This window comes from Condylura cristata, unplaced genomic scaffold (assembly GCF_000260355.1).
Source record: "Condylura cristata isolate star-nosed mole 26May11 unplaced genomic scaffold, ConCri1.0 scaffold00034, whole genome shotgun sequence".
In the NCBI taxonomy this organism is placed as follows: domain Eukaryota; kingdom Metazoa; phylum Chordata; class Mammalia; order Eulipotyphla; family Talpidae; genus Condylura; species Condylura cristata.
The window spans coordinates 12,878,611-12,899,971 of NW_004567135.1; the positions used below are offsets into that span (position 1 = coordinate 12,878,611).

Here is a 21,361-nt window from a genome sequence, read left to right on the forward strand (position 1 = left end):
TCCCGACGCCCTCCCCCCATACCTTTCTGACTAGGTCCCCCAGAATCGCCTGCTCGGGACTCTGGCCCTGGGTTCTGGACCACGGGAGGGAACAGTAAGCTCGCAGGGGAATGATTCTCCTTGGGCCTGTTCGTGTGGTGAGGTGGGGGAAGGAGGTACGGGTGGGCTCGGTAGAGGGTGGGGAGGGATCTGGAGCTGGAGGGGTCTAAGGTTTGGAGGAGGAGTTTACACATTAGACCCAGGCTGCTAGTGGAGAGGCAGGAAAGGCCCTGTTACCTTGTATAGAAACCCTTAACGGAAAAAGAAAACAGATCAAAAATAAATTTTCAAGAAAAAGAACAAATAAAACAGACAAACGACATTAACATGCCACATGTAATAAAAAGTTGACTTTTTCGTTGATTCCTGGATCTCCGAAGGGGAAGTCAGGGGGGATTCTTAAGCATATTACTAATCGGGAAGTTTTGAGCACGTTTGAGAGCGTCTAGGAGAAACCCCCCCATCCCCCCACCCGCTTCCCCGCTGGCCCCCAGGCCCGAGTAGAAGCGCCTAGATGCAGGCTCGCGCGGGCGCGGCAGGCCTGGCGCGGAGGCGGGCGGCGCGGCGCGCAAGGGGTTAAGGCGCTGAGCAAGGAGCCATCTGGCCGGGTTGGCTGGTTATAACCGCGCAGATTATGTTCACGGGACTGAGTTGAAGGCTCCTCTCTCTACCGAGCAGCTCAGCGCACGGCCCCGCGAGAGCGCCTGGCGCAACTACTTTCTTCCCGTTTCTTTCTTCTTTTTTTTCCCCTGCTGGGTAGTGGCGGGCGGGGTGGGGGAAACTTTGAATGACTGAACTCGCGTCCACCTTTCTCTTCATGTCGACGTCCCTGGAAACAGTCACACGGATGCCATGGTTACTTCTGCCACGGTAAGGGGAGGCGGGCACGTTAGGTGGGCAGGTTCTGGGTGGAGGGCTAAGTGGGGTGACTTTCCAGGGCACAGGCACGGGCCGGGGGAGGGGGTCTACTCCGCACCCTTCCCCCATTCCCATCGCCCCCGCACTCACGCTCCCGGGTTTGTACCTTCCTCGAAGTTTACGCAGGGATCTCCCCTACCCGGGGCACAACCACAGCCACCCCCAACACACGCGCGCGAGAACACACACACACACACACACACACACACACACACCCCTCTTCACCTCCTCTCTCTGGTCCCTGGGTTGCCCGAGAAACCGTCCAAAATCTGGGAAAGTGATCAGGTTTAAGAAACCTGGATTGGATTGGGGGGTGGGCGCGGAGGCGAGGGGAAATGGGGACCACGGAAGGATAGGAAAAGGGATTCAATAGAATGCCCCCCCCTCCCTTCCGCCTACACACTCATCAGCTCCTCCAGAGAAAGTTCCTGGTGCATCTTGTAACAAAAGGGGGTGGCGGACAATTCCCCGGCGTGGATGAGGCCAAAGTGCCGCGGTCGCTCGCAGGCGAGCGCCCCGCGCTAGTGCCCCACTGTGCGGGATTCTCGGCACGCTTCTCCCTCCGCGGGCTCGGGTGTGTGCAGGGAGGAGGCTCAGAGCTCTGACCTGGACGGTCCCTTCCCAGTTGGGGGAATTGGGAGCCCTCGCTCCGCCAGCAGACCAGCTCTGGGGTCCTCTTGCCTCCGCCGGAAGCTTTTCTCCTCAGCAAGCCCGCTACCGGACTGTCTCGGTAGCACCCGTTGCTCCGCTGCCCCCCACCCCGGCCTCCACAGATGTTGGAGCCCCGCGAGCGCCGTCGGTGCATCTGGGACCCCGCACGGGCGTCGGGACCCGGCCATCCCCGGGGAATTCCTCGCGGTTTCTTCCAGCCAGCTCTAGGAATTTGTGCGGAGATGAGAGGAGGCTGGGAGACCCCGGGTCCGGGGGGCTCTAAGTTGGAGTTAAAAGGACCCTCTAAGATCAAATTGCTCCACTGCCCCAGAGCACTACTCAAACTCCTAACGAAATTTGGGGCGCTGGAGAGTTGAAGGTTCAGCAAAGGAGGGGCCTCGTGGGGGAGGGGACTCTGCTGGTTGCCCTGGGCGCGGGTGGGTGCGCCGAGGCGGCGCAGCGTCTTTGGGGAGTTGGGCGGCTGCGTTCTGGATCTGCACTTCACATGCTCGGAGCTGAGACCCCCGCGCGGAACCGGTCGGGTACAGCCTACTAGTAAGGATCCCTCTCATTGGATCCGTGGCTGGAGGGATTCCAGGTGAGGGGAACGCCGAACCGAATCGGCGTCTTCACTGCGGCGGTGGGCTGCAGGTTCAGAGTTAGAGAGACGGCAGCTGCCTGGATGCAGCTCGAAGCGCTGAGCTCAGGCTGGAGAGCTCGGAGACTGCGCGCGGGCGGACTTGTTTATGTGTGTAAAGAGTTGGGGGTGGGAGTGGGGGCGGCAGCGGGAGGGGGGCTTAAGAGAGGGTGACTGTCACTCCCGGAGTCTGATGTTTGTTAACGCGCAGGATTGCGGAATGAGCGATCTGCTTTGTAATAGAGGGATGCAGGCTTGCAGAGCCCTGCAGAATGGCAAACAAGAAAAGCAGTAAGCCCTCAGCCCCAAGTCAGCTGGGGAGAAAGTTGTAACACAGAGGGAACTTTTCAATCGCTTCGGTTTCCACACTCAGACAGTCGCCAGCATACACAGCCTGCCCGGTTTCTTCCCGCCCCCATTTGCTTCCTGACATCTTGCACAAAGAAAGTGGAGAGGTAGAATTCAGGGGGACAAAATCCCAAAACCCCTGCGGTGGGCTCAAACGCTTAGACCTGGCTAGGGCGTGGGGTGTGGTGGTTGAAAAGAAAGCAGGCTCTGTGGACTGTGCTGGAGGAAAGGAGAAAATCTCCAAGGAGCCGCTGCATTGAAAGAGTGTGCAAGTAAGTGGTGAGGGCTGCCCTGAGGCTGAACGTGGAGGGTTTGACTGGCTGTGAATGCCGTCTCCTTTCCTAAGGGGGCAGACCATGAACTTGGGGTGTTCTGTTGGATGGGAGAAGGATGGGCAGGTTTGGGAAACTTTGTGTCGAAGAGGGTGCGTGCGAGGGGGCTGGAGTGCTGCCGTGGGGTGCATTTCCCAGGAGTCTCCGGGATGGGCATATGCATGACTAGCAGGAGATGAGTATCTGGGAACATAGGTGTAGCTAATGAGAAATCTGTGCCTGTGAAGGGTGTCAGAGCGGGAGGAGAGGTAGAGGGTGTTAGACAGATGGCTTGTGCGTGCCTACACAGACACATGGAGTGGGTGTGGTGTGGGAGGGTGGGGGAGTGCAAGGTGGACGGGGTGGTGTGTGCCTGAGGATTGCCAAAGGGATGCTTATTTAAGAATAATGAGAACTTTCTGAGTTTGTGCTGGGAAATTTGGCTCTTTGGCATTGGGATGGGGAGGGTGGGCTCAGACGCTCATGATGAAGAGGCCAGGCACGATGCAGGGCCAGTCTGTGACGGCTGCTTCTCCCTGCCTCCCCAGAGAAGAGGGAATTGGAGAAGGGTTAGAATGAAGGATGTACATTTAAGGGGAAAAGTCCTTCTGTGCTGGCACTGGATGGAAGAATGTGTGCACGAGGTTGGCACGAGTCGAATATGTTGCATGCTTCGTGGAGCATGTTGCATTGTGCTGTATAAGGACTTGCAATTTAATAGAGAAATTCATTATCACCAATTAATACTGGCTATCAAATAAAATGTAGGGGTGCCTGCTGAATGCTCAACCCGTCACTGGGTGCTAGGGCATGCACAGTGCCCTGGAAAAGCTCCTTCTCAGGGCTCAGTTAACTGCTGCAGTTTTTTCAAGAGGACTGAGGACAGGGTGATGCTAGTTGGACTTTCTTCATCTCTAATTCTGTTCCTACAGAGGCTAATGGATTTTGGGGTCCAGAGGGAAGCTGACCTATTGAAACAGATCTATGGTCTTAGATAAAGGGAGCATAAAGCTAGGGACTATGTATAGTTTTGGGAGTTGAAGGTGTTACTGTTTGTTGTTTGGGCTGGAAATTAGGGGAGGGGGGACCTGTAATCCAGCATACATTGGATTGCACTGGAAGATTGAATTTGGAGACTGTGCAATACCTGCTTTCTAGAAGGGAGAAGAACTACTTCATGGAGTTGGAGGTTAAAGCCATGGTCAGAGATGACAGGGACTGGAATCATTTTTCTCCTTCGACGTTTGATGTTTCCTAGACCGAGTGTAAAACTGACCTGGGGTGTGTGGAGGTGCGCGTGGGTGTACACACAGGCATACGTCATGGAACTGGAGTTAAGTGCACCTGGAAGAAAGCTAGCAAAGAACACGGGAGGGGTGTGTATTCTGGCTTGTGTAAGGAGTGGGTATGTGTATTTGCAGGAATCCTGAGAGGCTGGTCGGAATTGTCTTGTCTGCTCAGGCTTATTTCTTAAGTAGCAAAGGAGCCTGTGAAAGAAGAGCTTAGCATTTAGAGAGGCTGGCTGGTGAACCAGGGAGGTGCTGTACCTAGGAGGACAGGGGTGTCATTCCAGGTGCCATACCTGCCTAACTATGTGTGTGTGTGTGTGTGTTTATGTATGTATGTGTGTGTTTATGTGTGTGTGCGTAAGACCAAGGAGCCTCATTTATGAGGTTTGAATCATGGGAGAGCATGTATTTGGGGTGATTTTCTAGACTCACGGAATTTTCAAATTCATAAGCTTATAGTGATGCCAATGGTCTGTATTTCAAGAGTGGCAGGGGAAGTGGAAGAAGAAGCCTTCCAGTTGAGGATGTCTCCATTCTAGGCCAGCACTGCCCCTTCAGAGTAACATGACTCTGGGGCGGTCCTCTATCCTGCTGAGCTTCCCCAACTCTTACAAAAAAGTAGCACTGTTTGTCATAGCTCAACAAGGAGGAAAATTCGCTCTATTTTTCCACTAATCAAGCTTGTTGTGTTTAGGAGTCTGAAGGCCCTCTCAGAGCTGAAGTCTAGTGGCTTCCAGACAGGTAGTGCTGTGCATTTAACCACAATTAGAATCCATACCTCTTCTTTGCCTGTCTGGTGGCAGACGAACAAAGTGGTCTTGATGCTCACTGCTTGTTACCTACCCACATGTAACTGGAACTGCCTCAGTTTACTCTTCCATAAAGCAGAGGTGGCCAAATATAATGATAGTTGATGGAATCTATACGCATGAAAGGTTTTTGAGTGTTCAGAAGAAAAGTGGTCCCCAAAACCAATGTTATTATCAGGAACAGAGTTCCTATTCTTTAACAGTGTATGCAGGTGTTCAAACAAATGTGACTTACAGAACAGAAAAAAATAGTCATTATCCCTGCATATCTACATTTTAAATTAAAGAGAAGCAAAACCCAGCCCTCCTGGGTGGTTACTATCAAGGTCTGTTCTTTCTACACTGGGGTCCTTGGCAGACAAGTGCTTCCCTGGTGAGAGGAGGGCAGGGGCTTTGGATGTGTGAAATGCTCTGCCCCCAGGGCAGCAGGCTGGTGCAGCCATTTCCCCCAAAGACAATAATGGAGACTCAGAGGGACACAGAAACCCACTGAGCCTCAGAGTCCTTCCAGGAGCCAGCACAGGCTGTGAACTCCTGGCTCAGAGTCAGGCTCCCATCCTTAAGTTCAGTGGCCATAAATAGTCAGGAGCTAAGCTATTTCCATGAGGCACTAAACCAATTCTGTTGCTTTTCTTGGCAAGATTGGGCCAATTAAGTTGATTGGGAGAAGTCACTGCTGATGGGCCTCACATTCCCCAGGCAGGACAGGCCAGCGGAGTTTAATTACATAACATTTCCCATCTCTGCAGCACCACTCCCAGATGCAGGAGACTTCAGCCCTCTCCTCTTCCCCTCCATTCAAGATGCCTAATTGAGTGGCGGCTTCTCTCCAGGCATCTCCAGATCCTTTTCCTGAGCCTTTCCAGTGCTCCCACCCCAACTGGGGGGAACGTAAATCCACGTGTTGGCTGAAGTGAGAGCAGGGAGGCAGGCCGACACAGAAGATCTTAAAAACCTACCACCCTGTTCCAGGACCTCGCCAGCTCTTTAATGAGGCAGGCGGTTTCTGGCGGTGGGGATGTTGAACTAATGACCGTTGCTAGGGTTATAGATTTGGTTTTATTTAAAATTGAGTTTGTTGGAAAAGAACCAAATCTTCTACTGGAGACAAGCCTAAGCCCCGCGTGGCGCTGCTGATAAGACCTATGGATGCGCTTCGTGCACAAATAGGAGCGTGCAGGCACAAGAGAGCATGGATGTGTGTGTGCGCTAAGGACCCTTGAGCACAGGTATGGCCCAGGGGAAGGACGTTTCATACCCCTTATGCTATGGGTGGAGGGTACATGGGCCCCTTGCTGGGACTGGACTGGCATCATCTTGCTTTCTGCAGGACAGCTTGTGGAAAACTTTGAGGGCTGCTTCCTCCTGATCATTTGTAAATGGGGACCGAGGGCGTATGAGCTGCTGTTATCATAGCCCACCCTTGTCTGGACAAAGTTCTACCAAGAGCAAAGGCGGACAACTGCTGTCTTTCAGGAGACTCAGTTTAGAACCCGTGAAAGTACTTGTAGCTGGCCTAAAGTATTTTTTGGTCTTTGATAATTTAAAGTATTAAATTAATACAATTAAAGTATTTTTTGGTCTTTGATAATTTTCCATAGCTCATTTTCAAGAAGTCCAAGGGACTGTAGAGGGCAGTAACCAGGCTGGTCAGAATGCATTGGCTGCTCACATCCCCATCTATGGAGGGACACTTCTCAGGCCTAAAGGGACCGCCAAAGATCAGCTGTGACTCTGTCATCCTTATAAGACAACCCCCTGGCAAGTAACTGGTTTAACTGAAGAAAAAAAGATTTTGAAGTGAATTTGGTGTGGTCTGTTGTGCTTGCTCATTTTTTAGCAACATCTCCAGAGAGGACCTATGCTGAGCCCCAGATCTTTTATGGATTTGTTCAGTCAGGGATTTTTTGAAAGCGCTAATGTTTTTGCTCATTTATGACCAGGGTTGTAGGAGAGAATAGCAATTTCATGATCTCAACAAATTCCAAACCGAGGTGATTCAAGCAACAGAGGGCTGTAGAATATCTCACTGGAAAGAGGGAGACCATGCTAAAGATTAAACCCTCACCAATGAAATGTTGTTGTCTGACCCTAGACACTTCCTCCAGGTCTTGATGTAGCCATCCTTAAGTTTAAGTTAGAAGCTCTCAAAGTTCTTTCCCAACTCATTCTATTCCTAGTACTCAATCCTAGGATTCTGCACTAGCCCTTCCTCCTATTCAAATAGTGTTATTGCGCCTTATGTAGGGTGCGTCTTGGTATGTCCTAAATGAGCCCCCATTTTTATCTTTGGAGAATGGCTGAGTCAAAGGGAGAAAGCACACAAAGAATTTTCCATAGTGATTTGTTTTGGCCAAGAATGTCTTAGAAGTTGGTTTTGCCTGTAATATATACAGAGCTGAAAGGAACTGGGTTTGGCTTTCTGGTAGACCTCATGTGAGTCGTCCAGCTTGTACATCAGTGCCATTCAGTGTCACTGTTTCTGACTAAGATAAGTACCTGCCATTAAGAGCATGATGATGATAGCAAACATATGAGCACTTACTGGGTGCCAGGCATTACTGTGCGGCATTATCTCAGTGTATATGGGAAGACTGAGGTCAAGGGTTGTGTTCATGGTTACAGAACTAGATGATGATGTGCTGACTTTCCACTCCAAACCCATCCTCTGCCAGTCAGTTTCTGTTTTATTCTGTTGTATTTTGTGATGTCATCCAGATGGGAGATTGTTATATAGCCCCACTGCAAAGTCTGTCACCCCACAGGACAACCTCCTCCCTCCGCTGCAAGGTTCTTTTTCATGTGCAAGACAAATGTTGAGTCTTTTTAGCCACCTGCTGGCAAGCATGTGTAAGATCTGTTCTTAGCACCCAAAGGCTCTCCCTCTTTACTTCCCATTCTGTTGACAAGGAAATCTGACCTTCCAGAATGGGAGTATTGATTTAAGCCACAAGTGCCTCCTTGTAAACGCTATATAAGATTGGAGCTGGACATCTGGTTTTGATCCACACGTCCATGAGGGGTGGGGTAGGTCGGTCCCAGCATTCTTGAGTCCTGCCAGGAGGGTTGCCCAGAATCAGGCTGCATGGAGAACAGCCTCCATGCAGGAGAACAGCAGGGTTCTGAAAATAGCTTTTCTTGATAGATTAGGGAGCTCGCTCCATTAAGACCCTGGCAAGAGTGAAGGTAGGTTTCTTGATGAAAGGTTGGAGGAGTATTTTTAAGTGCTGGGGCCTGAGACCTAGAAACAGAGGGAGGGGGGACTTTCTGCCACAGGCCAGGGGTCCCCAGGCTCAATTTGATGCAGAGCAGAGCAGTAGTAGATATGGACTCTGCTTCATGCTCCCTGGGCAGTGCCAGCAGGAAAGCCAGAGGGGTTCTTGAAGTGGGGCTTTTGAGGGTATGACTGGAGGCGCTCATTCTTTCTCCCATCACTGGTCAGTCACTGATTTCTCCACCACTGCTGCCACCTAGACATCTTCAAGGCAGTTCATGAGAATGACTTTGTTCTGTTATGAAAGGTTATTTGCAGTGTCGAACATCATAAATGTGGAATCCTAACTTAAAACCTGTGAGATTGTAGGTGCACACAATGTATGTTTACTCTGTTGAGACAACTTCTCACATGTAGGGTGATTTTTTTTTTCTACTTGAGGTGATATTACTAAATTTTGTGATGTTAGTCCATTTCTTGTACTCTACACCCATCCACCCCACCCTCCTTTTCTAGGCCTAAGCCCCCAGCATTTAAAAATATCCTCCCCCTCTGACTCCAAATTACTCTGTAGGGAATATGTTTCAAGTTCTCAGTCTAGGATTATTTTCATCCTGTGTCCAGCGGACGTATTCCTGATGGTTCATGGGTGTGTCTCCTGCTTCCGCTGGGTTTAAGAGGAATAGGCAGCTCTGGAAATCACCCAACTCCCAACAAGTATACCCCTTGATTGGAAAGGAGCCCAGGTCTCTTGGCCCCCAGCTCCTTGCCACCGTGAACAGTCGATCACTTTTATCCTTGCAAAGGACTCAATTCGCCGTGAGACTTAGAGCTGTCTCTGTCCTTCCACAGGCCTGTTTCCTCTTCTGCCAAATGAGGGATCTGAACTCAGTAGAAAGTCAAATGGACAAAATGCACTTGCTGTTCAGAAAAGTTCACGGGTTCTGTGATTCTGCTCTTCCCAGGGCCTCCCTGTGACCCCGGGACTTCCAGGTATCCCTGCTGGCCTGAAGACTTACATGCAGAAACATGGAGGGGGTGGAAGAGGAAATTAAGTCATGTGATGCCCAATAAGTTATTGAACATATGGATGAGTGCATGTTTATAAAGTGCTGAAGAAGCAGCTTGCCAGATTTGTGGCAGATCTTGGAAGTTGGGAGCCAAAGGAGAGGTTTATGTGGAATAAAATTGTGGGTAACTGAATTCAGTAAGTTAAGTCAGAAAGATCCCAAACGGTAAGCAGCAAGATCAGACTCCACCCCGGTTCTGCTTGAGACTGTACTGTGCAATTTGGGGGGTGGTCCCCTGAAACACTACTTGCCTTTTCTGTTAAGTGACACCATTAGAGCTTAAGTGACCCCTAAAATCTTCACAACTCATCATCAGTTTTGAGAGTGGGGGTTTAATAAAGAACTTGGATGAATGGGTTGACAAGATGTTGTGGCTCATAAGTAGAGAGCAATGTCTTCTGTGAATAATATGAGCGACAGAAATGTTTGTCTCTTCCTGAATTTGAGATGGCTTTGGAGAATGTGGTCTCTGTGTCTGTTGTGTTTAGAACTTTCCCTCCATCTTCACCAAGGATACTCCAACTGTCTTCCTTGTCTTGGCTTACCACTGCTTTCTCTGAAAGCTTTCCTGCATTCTATAGAGAACCCAGGGCCCCCTTGCCTCCCTGTGTTAGACCACTTAACCTGGGTTTTATTTGCATTCCTATCTTCTCACTAGAATATGAGCTCTGGTGTTTTCATCTTTGTGTGCCCTAATATCTTCAACAGCATGGCCACAGAAATATTTGGGTAAACGAATATGTGACAGAGCAGCAGTGAGTACAGACTGCACAGCCATAAGAGGCTGGGCTCAGAGAGGTGATGTGCCTTGCTCGGGGTCTGGGTGTCCCCCTGTTCTAAGGATCAGGCCTGTTCTAAGGATCAGGTCTTGAGCTCACTGCCTGACAACTGGGAGGGACCCTTGCTCTCTTTAACAATACCCTCCCCTCCACACCTCCATCTGCCTTGTTCTATAGATCTGGGCTCTTGGTCCCGGGAAATTGGGTGTCCTTGCATGTGAGTGAGGGCAGTCCATCTCTGGACACTCGGAAAGCACATGGCAGGGACTATTCAGTCAGTGTAGGGTGAATGCTGTGCCAGGCCCTATCCTGGATATTGGAGAAGATGCAGGGATGAACTCTTATGAGTTTGACCTTAAGGGTCTAGGAGCTGATGAGGGACACCGATAGATGACTCCATTGTGTTTCAGGGAGGGCAGTGAGAGCTCAGAAGATCAAGTGCAAGATTCTTTATTGGTGTGATTTTGTGTGGATGTAGATGGAGAATCTTGGCCAGGGGCCTGCTGAAGGATCCATGGGCTTTTTCTCCACGTCTGCAGGACTGTGGTTTTCTGAGTTCCCAGCATCATGCTGATGACTGTTCAGAACACCTGTTCTTCAGGGGGAGAGCTGGGGCTTGGCGATGTGTCAGTGTGCATTTCAGAACTACACTTGAGCTTGGCCACAGTCACACAGACAAGGAGGCGCTTCCTCACTACCCTGCTTCCTCACTGCTCAGAGTGGTGTCTCTGTGACCACTTCTGACACAGGGACAGACTGCCATCTACTGTCCACTTCTGTCCTCGGAGTCCTCCAGCTCCATGAGCTCCCTGGCGGCATTTTCCCCCCACATCCTGTTTTTAATTGGTCCAGATACCAGGAGAAATAGAAAAGACATCAGGTCCTTATTTAGTAATTTCTTTGGAATTTAGAAGGGGGCCTTTAAAAAACATAACACATCTGTTAGATGTTTTTCTTATGTGCTTAACAAAAGTGTTATTTTAAGGGGACCTCCTGCCTCCACTGATTTTTTTTCAACCACCTTGCTAGTTACCTTGTGAAATAGCAGGAGGCGAAAGGCGAGGCTCCATCTTTAAGGGCCTTGTGATCCAGTTGGACTGAACAGCCTCGCAGAAAGATTGACAAGTGGGTGGGACAGGGTTTATTTAGTAAGTGATGGATGAGAGCCTTTGGGAGTCTGAGAAAAGAGACACCCTAGGAGCTGAGGGGATTGTGGCAGGGGGCCCTCACCCCCTGGGTAGCTTGACCCAGGCCTGCTGCTCATGACCAGGGTTTGGTGTGCACCTGTGGTGAGAACTGTGTGCTCTCATGCAACAGGCCATGACTGGGAGTTGGAGACCTAGAAGCCTGAGGCCCTGGAAGCCTGAGGTCCGCTCCCACTCTGATCCAGGCTGTCGGGCCCAGGACCTGGCCATCCCCAAGTCTGGATTATGAACCAGGCTTGGCTGCACGGGGAGGTGCCTCCTGGTCTCTACCTTGTCAAGGAAGGGAGCCCAGTTGGGCAGCATGCAGTTAGGGGCACCATAGAGTGACAACCCACCTACATAGCAAGAGAATCTCCTCAGAGGAATCTCCTCTCTGGGACTGTAGAGAGACAAGGGGCAAAAGGCTTCCAAGGGTGCCTGCCCACTCCTTCTCTTCTGTCCCTCCTGGCCTGTCCTTTTGACGTCTGTGTGTGTAACCCATCCATGTCCCAGTGACCTTCCCCAAAGAAGCTGCATTTATATCCTATCTTAGGGCCTCACTCAACTCTCCGATTCCCTCATGTGGCTTAAAATGTGGATTAAAATGGAGTAAAAAATATGGTTTTTTAAAAGATTTATTTATTTATTCATACAGACCTGGAGTACAGGCCAGAGGTGCAGGGGCAGTGAGAGGCTTCACCAGAGACAGAGTGGGGAGCAGAATAGGCAGATCGATGAAGTACACTGCTGAGGGGAGCAGCAGGCGGGTCAGGAGAGGTCTGCTGTGCCATGTGGGTCACCTCCCAGGGCGGGGATCGAACTCATGCTGAAGTGGTTTCTTAGTGCTGTGCTTTCACCTGCTGTACCACCATGGAGGGCCCCCCAAAATATGTTTTTATAACTCTCAGCATTTCAGTGATCGCCAAGGAAACCTCCAGTGTGCTTAGTTCATGTTCTTGTCTTTTGATGTGTGCGTGAGGGCGGAGGCAGGGGCAGAACACCAGAGAAGGAGCCTTCAGGTCGTGGTCTATTAGCGAGTCCAGGAAATCAAGTTGAATTTGGGTTAGGTTACTGGTAGAGACCTCAGCTTGTCACCATAATCCTCTGACATTTCCCTTTTACATTTGGCTCTTTTATGAATCAGGACTCTCTCCTCCTGTCCCCCTTCAGTGTTTACGTCTCCTTTTGGGGCTGCTGTATAAAGTTACCATCTGTCTGCAGCACATCTCCTGAGTTCTTGGGGGATCACTTGACAGAGCACAGTCAAGGCGGATCCCCTGGGGAAGGTCCGATGTTTGATGATGTGGAAATGCAAATGTTAGGGAGTTGGAGGAAGATTACAGGTGTCCCAGTTTTCCTCTGATATGACAAGGTCTGTGACTTGTTCAGAGAGCGGTAGTGAGCGGGGCCCGAGAGGGAGACAGACAGGGAGAACCTTCCAGAATAACCGATGTGGAAGGAACACATTTGTTTTCCCCATCCTATTTGTGGAACTGAATGATCTTAGGAAATCCCTGGGTACTTTTCTGATCACCTTTTATGTGACTTATAGTCATGGGTCAAAGTAGGAGGGGGTGGGAGAAAGAGAGTTACCGGTGAGCAAGCAGAGTGGAAAGACCCAGATGAAAGAATCCAGGTAGAGGTGCACAAAGAGCAGGTGGGATGATGTGTATGGTAAAGGGGGATAGGCAGAGGCCAGCCATGACCTTCAGGAGCCCCTGAAGGCTTGGACTCAGCCTCAGGTAGGCACAGTGGGGACTTTCCTTTTAAAAGAATTTCTCTAACTACAGTAAATAAATCAATAGTAGTTAACTGAACAATAAACAGTAGTTCATTGAAAGGTTGGCTGATGGTTGGGTGGATGGATGAATGAATGGACAGGCATAGAGATGAATCAAAGGCAGAGTTGGGGGGTCTCCAGTCTGCTTTGATCTCTGCTTACTCTGACCAGTGCTGGATTGGGGGAGATTGTCCCAGCCTGGGAGGAAGGGTGACATGAACATCGAGCAGCTCTGGCAGGGGAGACAGGGACTAAAATAGCAGCTCCTAATGCTGAAAGTAGAGTAGCTGGCAGTGGGAGACCTCCCAGCCCTTGCCATCTTGTCTGCATTTCCACCCTAATTTGAATTCATTCAGCATCAAAAAAGGGGGGAAGGAGGGTTTCTGGAGTTGTGCCCTCCTCAAAATCTGAGACCATCACAGCGATTTGCTCCAGAAGGGGTTGCTGGCTTCACAGAACTTCTCAAAGGCTCAAAGTGGAAATGCACAAATGCTAAGGTTTTGGGGGGCATCTGAGGGGTCTCAGACATCAGACCCACTTATACATGATGCCTGTGGTTTATTGTGTGTAGATTTCAACGTCTCCTGAAAATTACCAAATTCCACGAACCTCTTTTGCCCAGAGTGGACCTATGTCTGGAGTTATTTGTAGCTCACTTGTTTAGCATAGGTCAGGAGAGCAGGCAGCTGGTACACCATCCAGCACCCCGGCATGCCACCCAGCGGCTGGGTGGAGCACTTTCCCAGGTAAAGCCAAAGAGATGCCCTACCTGATATGTCTCAGACATCTTTGCTCAACAAAGACATTTCACTTTCCTGCTGTTCTGATCTCCCCTTGCACTTTAAGTCTTTCTAACTTTGGCCAATTAAAGTTATAGGTTTGAGGCCAAAGTGTCTGTTTTGTGCACTCGTCAGGTCATTCCAAGGTATAGTCAAGATGAGAACCAGTAGCTAACAGCACTGACCCACTCTCTCTGCTGCATCCGTGCCCGTCTGCCCCACCCTCACCCAGTGTACTCTTGAGAACTCCTCATTTAGTTAACGACACTCACCTAACTTGAGCTTTCCTTCCCATCCAACATTTATCACAGACCCTGCAGACCCGTGCTCAGCAGACTTGGAAGTGGTTCCTCAAGTCCCTCATCTACTAGAGGGCTTGCTGATGTGGGAGTTGGGATGGAGGTTCAAGAAGGGCATGGAGCAGGGCATGGCCATGATCTGCAGCAGAGAGAGGACTAGAGAGAGGCACTTGCACTCTGCAGCTACTTTTGGGTCTGTCATCAGAGTAGTTTCCCCAACAACCAGGAGACAGCTCTTAAACCTGGTTGGAGGGCACAGAGCTTTCAGAATGCATATTGAATTGTGGCCTCTGAATGATCAGATCACTGGTTCTCGCTGGCAATTTCTTACTAAATGGAGGTCTTTGATTAGTCTTGGCTGTGGTTCAGGACTGCTGATGTCTGGTGCTCATGGTCCATGGAGGAGAAGATACTTCTCTTTCCTCTTGGTTCTATGGGATCTACATGCTGTAGCCAACAGGCCAGAACCAACCGCCAGCCAGAAAGTATCCTGCTCCTTCTCACCATTTTCTTGGTCTCCATTAGGAGACCAAGACTGGTGCATGAAGGGTGAAAGGAAGAAGCTAGAAATCAAGGTCTGCAAAAATTGACATGTTACATTCCCAGCCACGTATTTGTGAATCATCACTGGGCTGTGTGGATTCAGTGACCCCCGTGTTTGTCTATAAGAAGATACTACTGTGTGCACAGTCAGGCAAGCAGACCTGACGTCTGGAACCCATTGCTCAGTGTGTGTGTGTACATTTGGGAAGTGGAATTCTCCTGACGGAGTGGCCTGAATGTACTTTAGAGACTAGAATGTAGTGGCGTGAGCCATGCTGAGCAGATGTGGGCCTGGGTGGTGGTTCAAGAAGGGCATGGCCATGGTCTGCAGCTGTGGGCGGTGAGGTGGCACAGGCCTTGCGTTACTGGAAGACTGCATCATGGAGCACGTCCTGCCAGCGCAGCGAACAAGTCCCCCTCACCTCTACTTGCCCCACCCCCACTCACTGTCAGCACGTGGATGAAACTGAAGTCTCTTAGCACTGTGTATCTGTCATCCCTGCCCCCAGTACACACAGCAGTCAGCTTCAGCAGTGGTGCTTTTGAAAACAAAAGTCAAGGGACGGTAATGATTTAAGGAGTGGGGAGAAAGATGGATGGCAAAATTTATTTCTGGACTCTAGGCAATCAGAATATCACATCAGGGGCTGTGAGCTGAGTCCAGTGTTGACTATAGCTTTGAGGAATATTCGGTACACTGAATGTAAGGGGAGCTAGGAGAGGCCTCCAGTAACTCCCTGATAGGACTGTGTGCAGGAGTTGAAGGGTAAAATGATCCTCAGGCTATTTCTGCCTGACAGCTAATGGCAAAAGAATGTAAACCTCATTACAGTGAGCTAAATATTGAAAACTAACATTTAAGCAAGAGGACGCAGGTTCAATTTCCACTTCTGTCAATCACTCATCTTCCTGAACTCTGGGAGGCTTGTTTCCTCTTCCATAACTGGGATAATAAGCCCTCCCTACTTACCATAATTAATGTGGCGCTCCAGATGAGATAATGCATAGGAAAGTGTTTTGCAAGCTGTAAATGACTTTACAGATATGTGATGGTTCAGACTGGTATAGTCTTGTGCTAGTAGTATGTTGTTCTGAAAAATGGCTTTCCTCCAAGTCAGTCTGGGAGAATGTTCCTCAACAAAATGCCAAAGCAGTCCAGGGACCCCTGCAGCAGTAAGAGTGGCAGACAGTCTTCAGGTGGCTCCCCAAGAAACCGGAAGAAGTGTTAGCTTGAAGAAGCCAAAGGAGTGCCTTGCCCCTTGCTCAGGTCATCCTGATGGAAGACGCTTAGTTCACTGCTCTTGGTCATCAGGTGCACTTGTGCGTTAAAAATGTTTGAGAAATTGGAGATTTTTTCTAGTATGGTTCCCAGTCACCTAATTTGTCTCCTGTTGCTCTTGTAAATTCTCACATCTGTACCTATGGCACCTCTAGCATCTGGGGGGTGGACCCCATTATAGATCTCATAGTGCCCCCCATTACAGTGGCCCCCAACATTGTTGTTCATTTTCGTGTCATTATGAAAATCTCTTTGCAATGTTCCAATTTTGCATTGTGGTGTAGCGCTTGTATTTTGGATGATGAATTATTCAAAAGTTCTTGGGTCTCCTCATATGGACGGTTGGTTATTGTCACTGTTATTGGTAGATGGTGGGAGGTCTTCTGTCCACCTTGCAATTGACTTCTGTGCTTGTCTTCACCTTTCCAAGGGGTCTGCGGTTTTTTCACTGAGTACTGTTTTCAAGCAATTTCATTAAATTTTGCTTCTTGTTTTCAAGCCTAGGCAATTATACATTTATTACTAATGTACTTTCTGTTACATGTGTGTATATACATGTATATGAGTTAAATGTGGATCTTATACAGGAGGAAAAGATTGCAATGGGTTCTCTGCCATCCTGAAGGGTTGTGTTCCCAATTCTAAGCATGCTTCTGTGGAGGGCAAGGTTTCAACAAATAGCCACAGTGCAGATACTCATGATCATCTCTTAGCATAGTGCCGGCTCCGTAGCAGGGTCTTTTATAGATAGCCAAAACTCTTTCGTTCACTGTGTATTATTTTAATTCGAAATAGAACTTCACCCTGGCTTTAAATTCTATCTCACCCTCTTAGCTGTAAGAAATTGACAATATAGTCAGCATTTCATTGTTTTTCTGACACCTAAAAGGGTCGCATTGCATGGGTGGAAGACCTAAATAAGATAAAGAATGTAATCTTGAGTCTGGAATATGGCCAAGGTTTAACAAATGGTAGCCCGAGAGGGTCCCCTTCCCTGCCCAGGCTCTGAGGCTCAGCAAGACCTAGAAGCTGGCAGGACCACCTACACCTGTCTTTTCCCAACCTGGATGCTGAATGTCTAATTTGTCACCTATATTAATCTGCATTTGATTGACCCTGTCCCTCCTTCTAAGAGAAGGCTTGTCTTCTTTGGATATTTTTTCCTAAGATTTATTGATCGATGCATACAAGTGCTGGGGTTCAGACTCAAGGTGTAGGGGTGAGAGGATTCAGCAGAACAGGCAGATCTACTGAAACACACTGCTGAGGGGAGCAACAGGTGGGACAGGAGAGGTCTGCTGTGCCATGCGGGTCAGCTCCCTGGCCGGGGATCAAACTGGTGGTTACACGGTGGTAGTATTATTAGTTGATTATTATTAATTTTATTGTTGGTTAATCCAAGTGGATGAAACAGTTCCATTTGGGGGAGCCCCAGAACAGGAGTTGCCATCAGACTTGTAGGAGACCCACAAGAGCCTGCATGCCAGTCTGCATCGCACGATCACCTGCTCAGCCTTCTGCGCCTCTGTGGTCTCTCCCCCCACACCAGACTGTCCAGGCCCATGCTCCAGATTCCTTAGAGACAGATTCCGATTGGCCCGACTTGAGTCAGAGGTTCAGGCTGGTTTAGTAGTTGTGGACCAGGGAGCTGGGGTGCTGCCATTTCTCCCATAAAAAAAAATCCTAGGCCCAACCTTTCCACAAGGCTGAGACTGTTCTCAGAACCCAGGTATGTGGGATGAGCATTTAGCCCAGATTAGCTATTAGCTAAAGTGATCAGTAAGTCTTATGAGAGCTGACAGCAGCTGTGGGGCATCGGTAGCTTCACTGGTGAGTCTAGAAAGGGCAGCTTGGAGGGGGCTGGGCCTCCCAGGCTGAGACACTCCCTGTGCTGAATTACATTCCAGGAGGGCGGAGCTTCCCTAGAGTTAAAGCACAGCACTATGAAGCGATCGGCAGCCACTGCAGCACCAGTGCCATCCGCAGCCGGGGAGGTGACCCACATGGCACAGCAGACCTCTCCTGTCCCACCTGCTGCTCCCCTCTCAGCAGTGTGTTTCAGTAGATCTGACTGTTCTGTTCCCCATTCTATCTCTGGGGAATCCTCTCACCCCTACACCTTGGGTCTGTACCCCAGCACTTGTATGCATCAATCAATAAACCTTAGGAAAAAATATCCAAAGAAGACAAGCCTTCTCTTAGAAGGAGGGACAGGGTCAATCAAATGCAGATTAATATAGGTGACAAATTAGACATTCAGCATCCAGGTTGGGAAAAGACAGGTGTAGGTGGTCCTGCCAGCTTCTAGGTCTTGCTGAGCCTCAGAGCCTGGGCAGGGAAGGGGACCCTCTCTGGGCTTTGTCTTCAGGTGACCAGTCCATCGGTGCCTTTCCAGAGTAGACAAGCATGTACTGAACTCTGCATGTGTCTTAGGAAGACTTGGTTAGGTTTGCTGTGAGGTCCTCTCGGGAACAGTTGGTGCCCTTTTCTCAGCTTCTTTTCCCAAATGCAGATCTTAGATTCTTCTCTAGGAAGCTTACTCTGGGCTCTGCCTCTTCAGTTAAAAGCGCAGCTCCCCACCATATGCATGCGGTTCCCAGTTTGTGTCAGCTTTTTCCTTTGCGTTCCCTGCATGCCGTAAACCAAAGATAAGATTAAACACGGAAGGCTTTAAGGAAGAACCAAGATGGCAAAGATTCAGAACCTTAAATCCCAGGCCCAGAGATGGTGGTCATTTCTGATCTAGTAGCAGAGTTTTTAATGTAATGATGTTTTAAGGTACGTTGTTTGTTTATTAGCATATGGGGTCCTGTCACCGGGTGTCCCACTGTGCTGGGATTTCATGTGCACCACAGAAACAGACAAGGCAGACCTAACTCTCCCATGTTACAGAGGAGGAAACTGAGCCTCAGAGAAGTCAAGCGGCTTGCCCAGCAGAGCCTCGATCAAAAGTGAAACCACAGAGCAACTTGGCTGGGCACCAACACACTATCTCCTTCCACTCGGGATTGGGTTTATTGTCTGTCCAAGTTCTACGCATCCTGCCTTGACATCACCTGCCTCCTGTAAGAAAGTCATGATATGTCTCTACTTGTAGCCTGTTAGTTCATTTAAGTTTGAGTTAACTTCAAGTGGTCATGAGCCATGGTCTTGCCTTTCATTCCTCTCTCTGTCGCCTACATTAGCTGGGAGTTTTGTTGATAAATGCTTTTTATACTTGTGGAAGGAAAGAGTGAAAACCGCCCAATGCCACCAGACACTTGTATGTTTGAATGAATAGGGGGCTGTAGAAGACCCTTCTAAGAGTGTCCAAAGGAGTTCAAGTTCCTGGAGGGAGTAGATTGTGTCCCTGTGTGCACACTGCCTACCACTTGTTTTATCTCTAATTTCTGCTTCCATGGCTTCTCACAGCCATACTTTTATTCACGCTAGCCCCAAGACATGGGCTCTCTTCCTTGACTCTTTTTATCTGGCTGTCATGTGCCAGATAAACATGCTTATGGTTTTTTCATTTGCTACTTCATTTATGCTCTGTGTGTATCCCCCATGAATCTATACCCTCTTTGCAGCAAGGACCCTATTGTGATGATCTTCATATCCACAGTGTACAAGACATGTTAGTGATATTGAACTGAGCCCCAGACAAGCCTTCAGCAGCAGAAAGGGCCCCAGAATTCATCAAGAGTCTTTTCATATTGATGAATCTACCTTTGTTGAATGTATCTTTGGGGGAGGATATATGTTTTTAAAAGCCTTCTTTTTTCCATGGAATCTTTTAGCTAGATGACTTTAAAAAGCAGAGTGATCAATCACTGGCCAGAGAGAAGTCTCAGCTTTCAATTTCTGATTTCTAAGAATGTTTTTTGACATTAAAATTGACAGAAGGGAGAACTCTGCTGACAGGTAATTTTTACATCAATATCCAGAAAGGCTCTTCTATCCAAAAATGTCTAGTAGTAAGTTCCTGCTATATCTACAATGCTTAGCATTGTAGATATACAGTGGGTAGAGCAGCAAATGAAAAAGATTAATGTTCTTCCTTCACCAAGTTGATATTCCATTGTGCATCCTCACAATTTACTTGTGTGTAGGGTTGTATTGATTGTATAATGAGTTGAGGTGTGTAATAAGAAACTTGAACTTCTCCATGCTTCCTTCCAAATGTGTGGGGGAGTCACAGTTTCTCCCATCCTTGAGTGTAATGAGAAGATAATGAAGAGTGTGGGGCAGGGAAGGAATAGTGTCCATGGGTTAACATGTTCAAAAGATCAGCCTGCTACTTTGTGGAGGACTGGCTGTGGGTACAGGGAGATAAAGCAAGTGCCTGTCACAGATGATGGTGGCCCAGATTTGGGTGACAATGAGGGAGGTTTTCAGCAGTCAGATTTGGCATCTGTTTTCGAAGTGGGATTAGAAGGACTTGCTGATGGATGAACGGTGGGGTGTGAGAAACATAAGGTTATAATAAAAGAAGGTGCATTCAAAATCTCAGAAGGAAACTTGAGGCCCACCCAAAGGACTCACTTTCCATGCCTCAGTACTGTGTGTACCAGACCCAGGAGCACCAGAGAAGGAAAAAATAGAATGTTCAGTATGCTCCATTTATCTAATCTGAAAAATGAACTCCTTAGTGACTTACTAGGCATAAATGCTGGTTCTAAAAACACTGCTCATTCGGGAACAAGCTCCTAATGCCTGTTATGGTAAAGCATCATGACCTGCCCCAGGAATACAAAAATTCATGGTTCCACATCTCCAAATACGTAAGTGTACATCTAGGGAAATAGGACTTCACCCACTAAAAAAAATTCTAACTAGAAATCATCCAGGCCATAGGAATGTTACTCACAGAGGGCAGATAGAGTTCTTGAGATTCCTGGTCGGTGATGGAGGAGACCCCTGGATTTGGGGGTTAGATGTGGGTAGTATGGAGGCGCAGAGATAGGAAAAAACATGAAGTATTGGGGTTTTCACCATGAAGCCTGAAAGGGAGAGCATTTCTGCAGAGTAGCATTAGAAGCTATAGCTCAGAGTAGCTTCCCCTGCTCCCAGGGCACTGAGCTTTGAAGGGAAGGGGCCTAGCATTCCCTCGTGGCTTCTTTCCCCCTTTTCTGTTTTTGGTTTGCATTATTTCTCCCAAGAGCATTCTTTGAACTTCCTGGAACTCCTCTTGGAGTCTTCTCAATCTGTTCCTAGTTTAACACTCTGATCATCTCATGGGGTTCTGCTTTGTAGGTTGTTGTGTTTGAGATTCGGTCTTCTTGAAATGCTTCTCTGAATTTTGCATTGGGTAGGTGTTTTGCTGTCTTCTTGTGTCTAAGGAAAGAGGGGACTCAATCTTGAGCACAGAAGCAGGGCTTCAGAGAAAAGCCTAATGTGTTCACCTCATGAGTTTACAGAATGTTGCCAAACGTGGCTTTACAGGGAGAAGG

The 21,361-nt window shown here is 48.7% G+C and overlaps 1 protein-coding gene across 2 annotated transcripts in view; it reads left to right on the forward strand.

The window, feature by feature from the left end:
- The window catches only part of NTF3 (neurotrophin 3), a 72,733-nt gene that overhangs the window by 8,571 nt on the left and 42,801 nt on the right, over positions 1-21,361 (forward strand). Inside the window, exon 2 of one of the 2 annotated variants that reach the window (XM_004692865.2) lies at positions 697-909. In XM_004692865.2, coding sequence (XP_004692922.1) covers positions 892-909 — 18 coding nt within the window. In that variant the 5' untranslated portion in view covers positions 697-891. Of the gene's footprint in view, positions 1-688; positions 910-21,361 lie in introns of those variants that run through there. The other variant, XM_004692864.1, reaches the window with a different exon arrangement.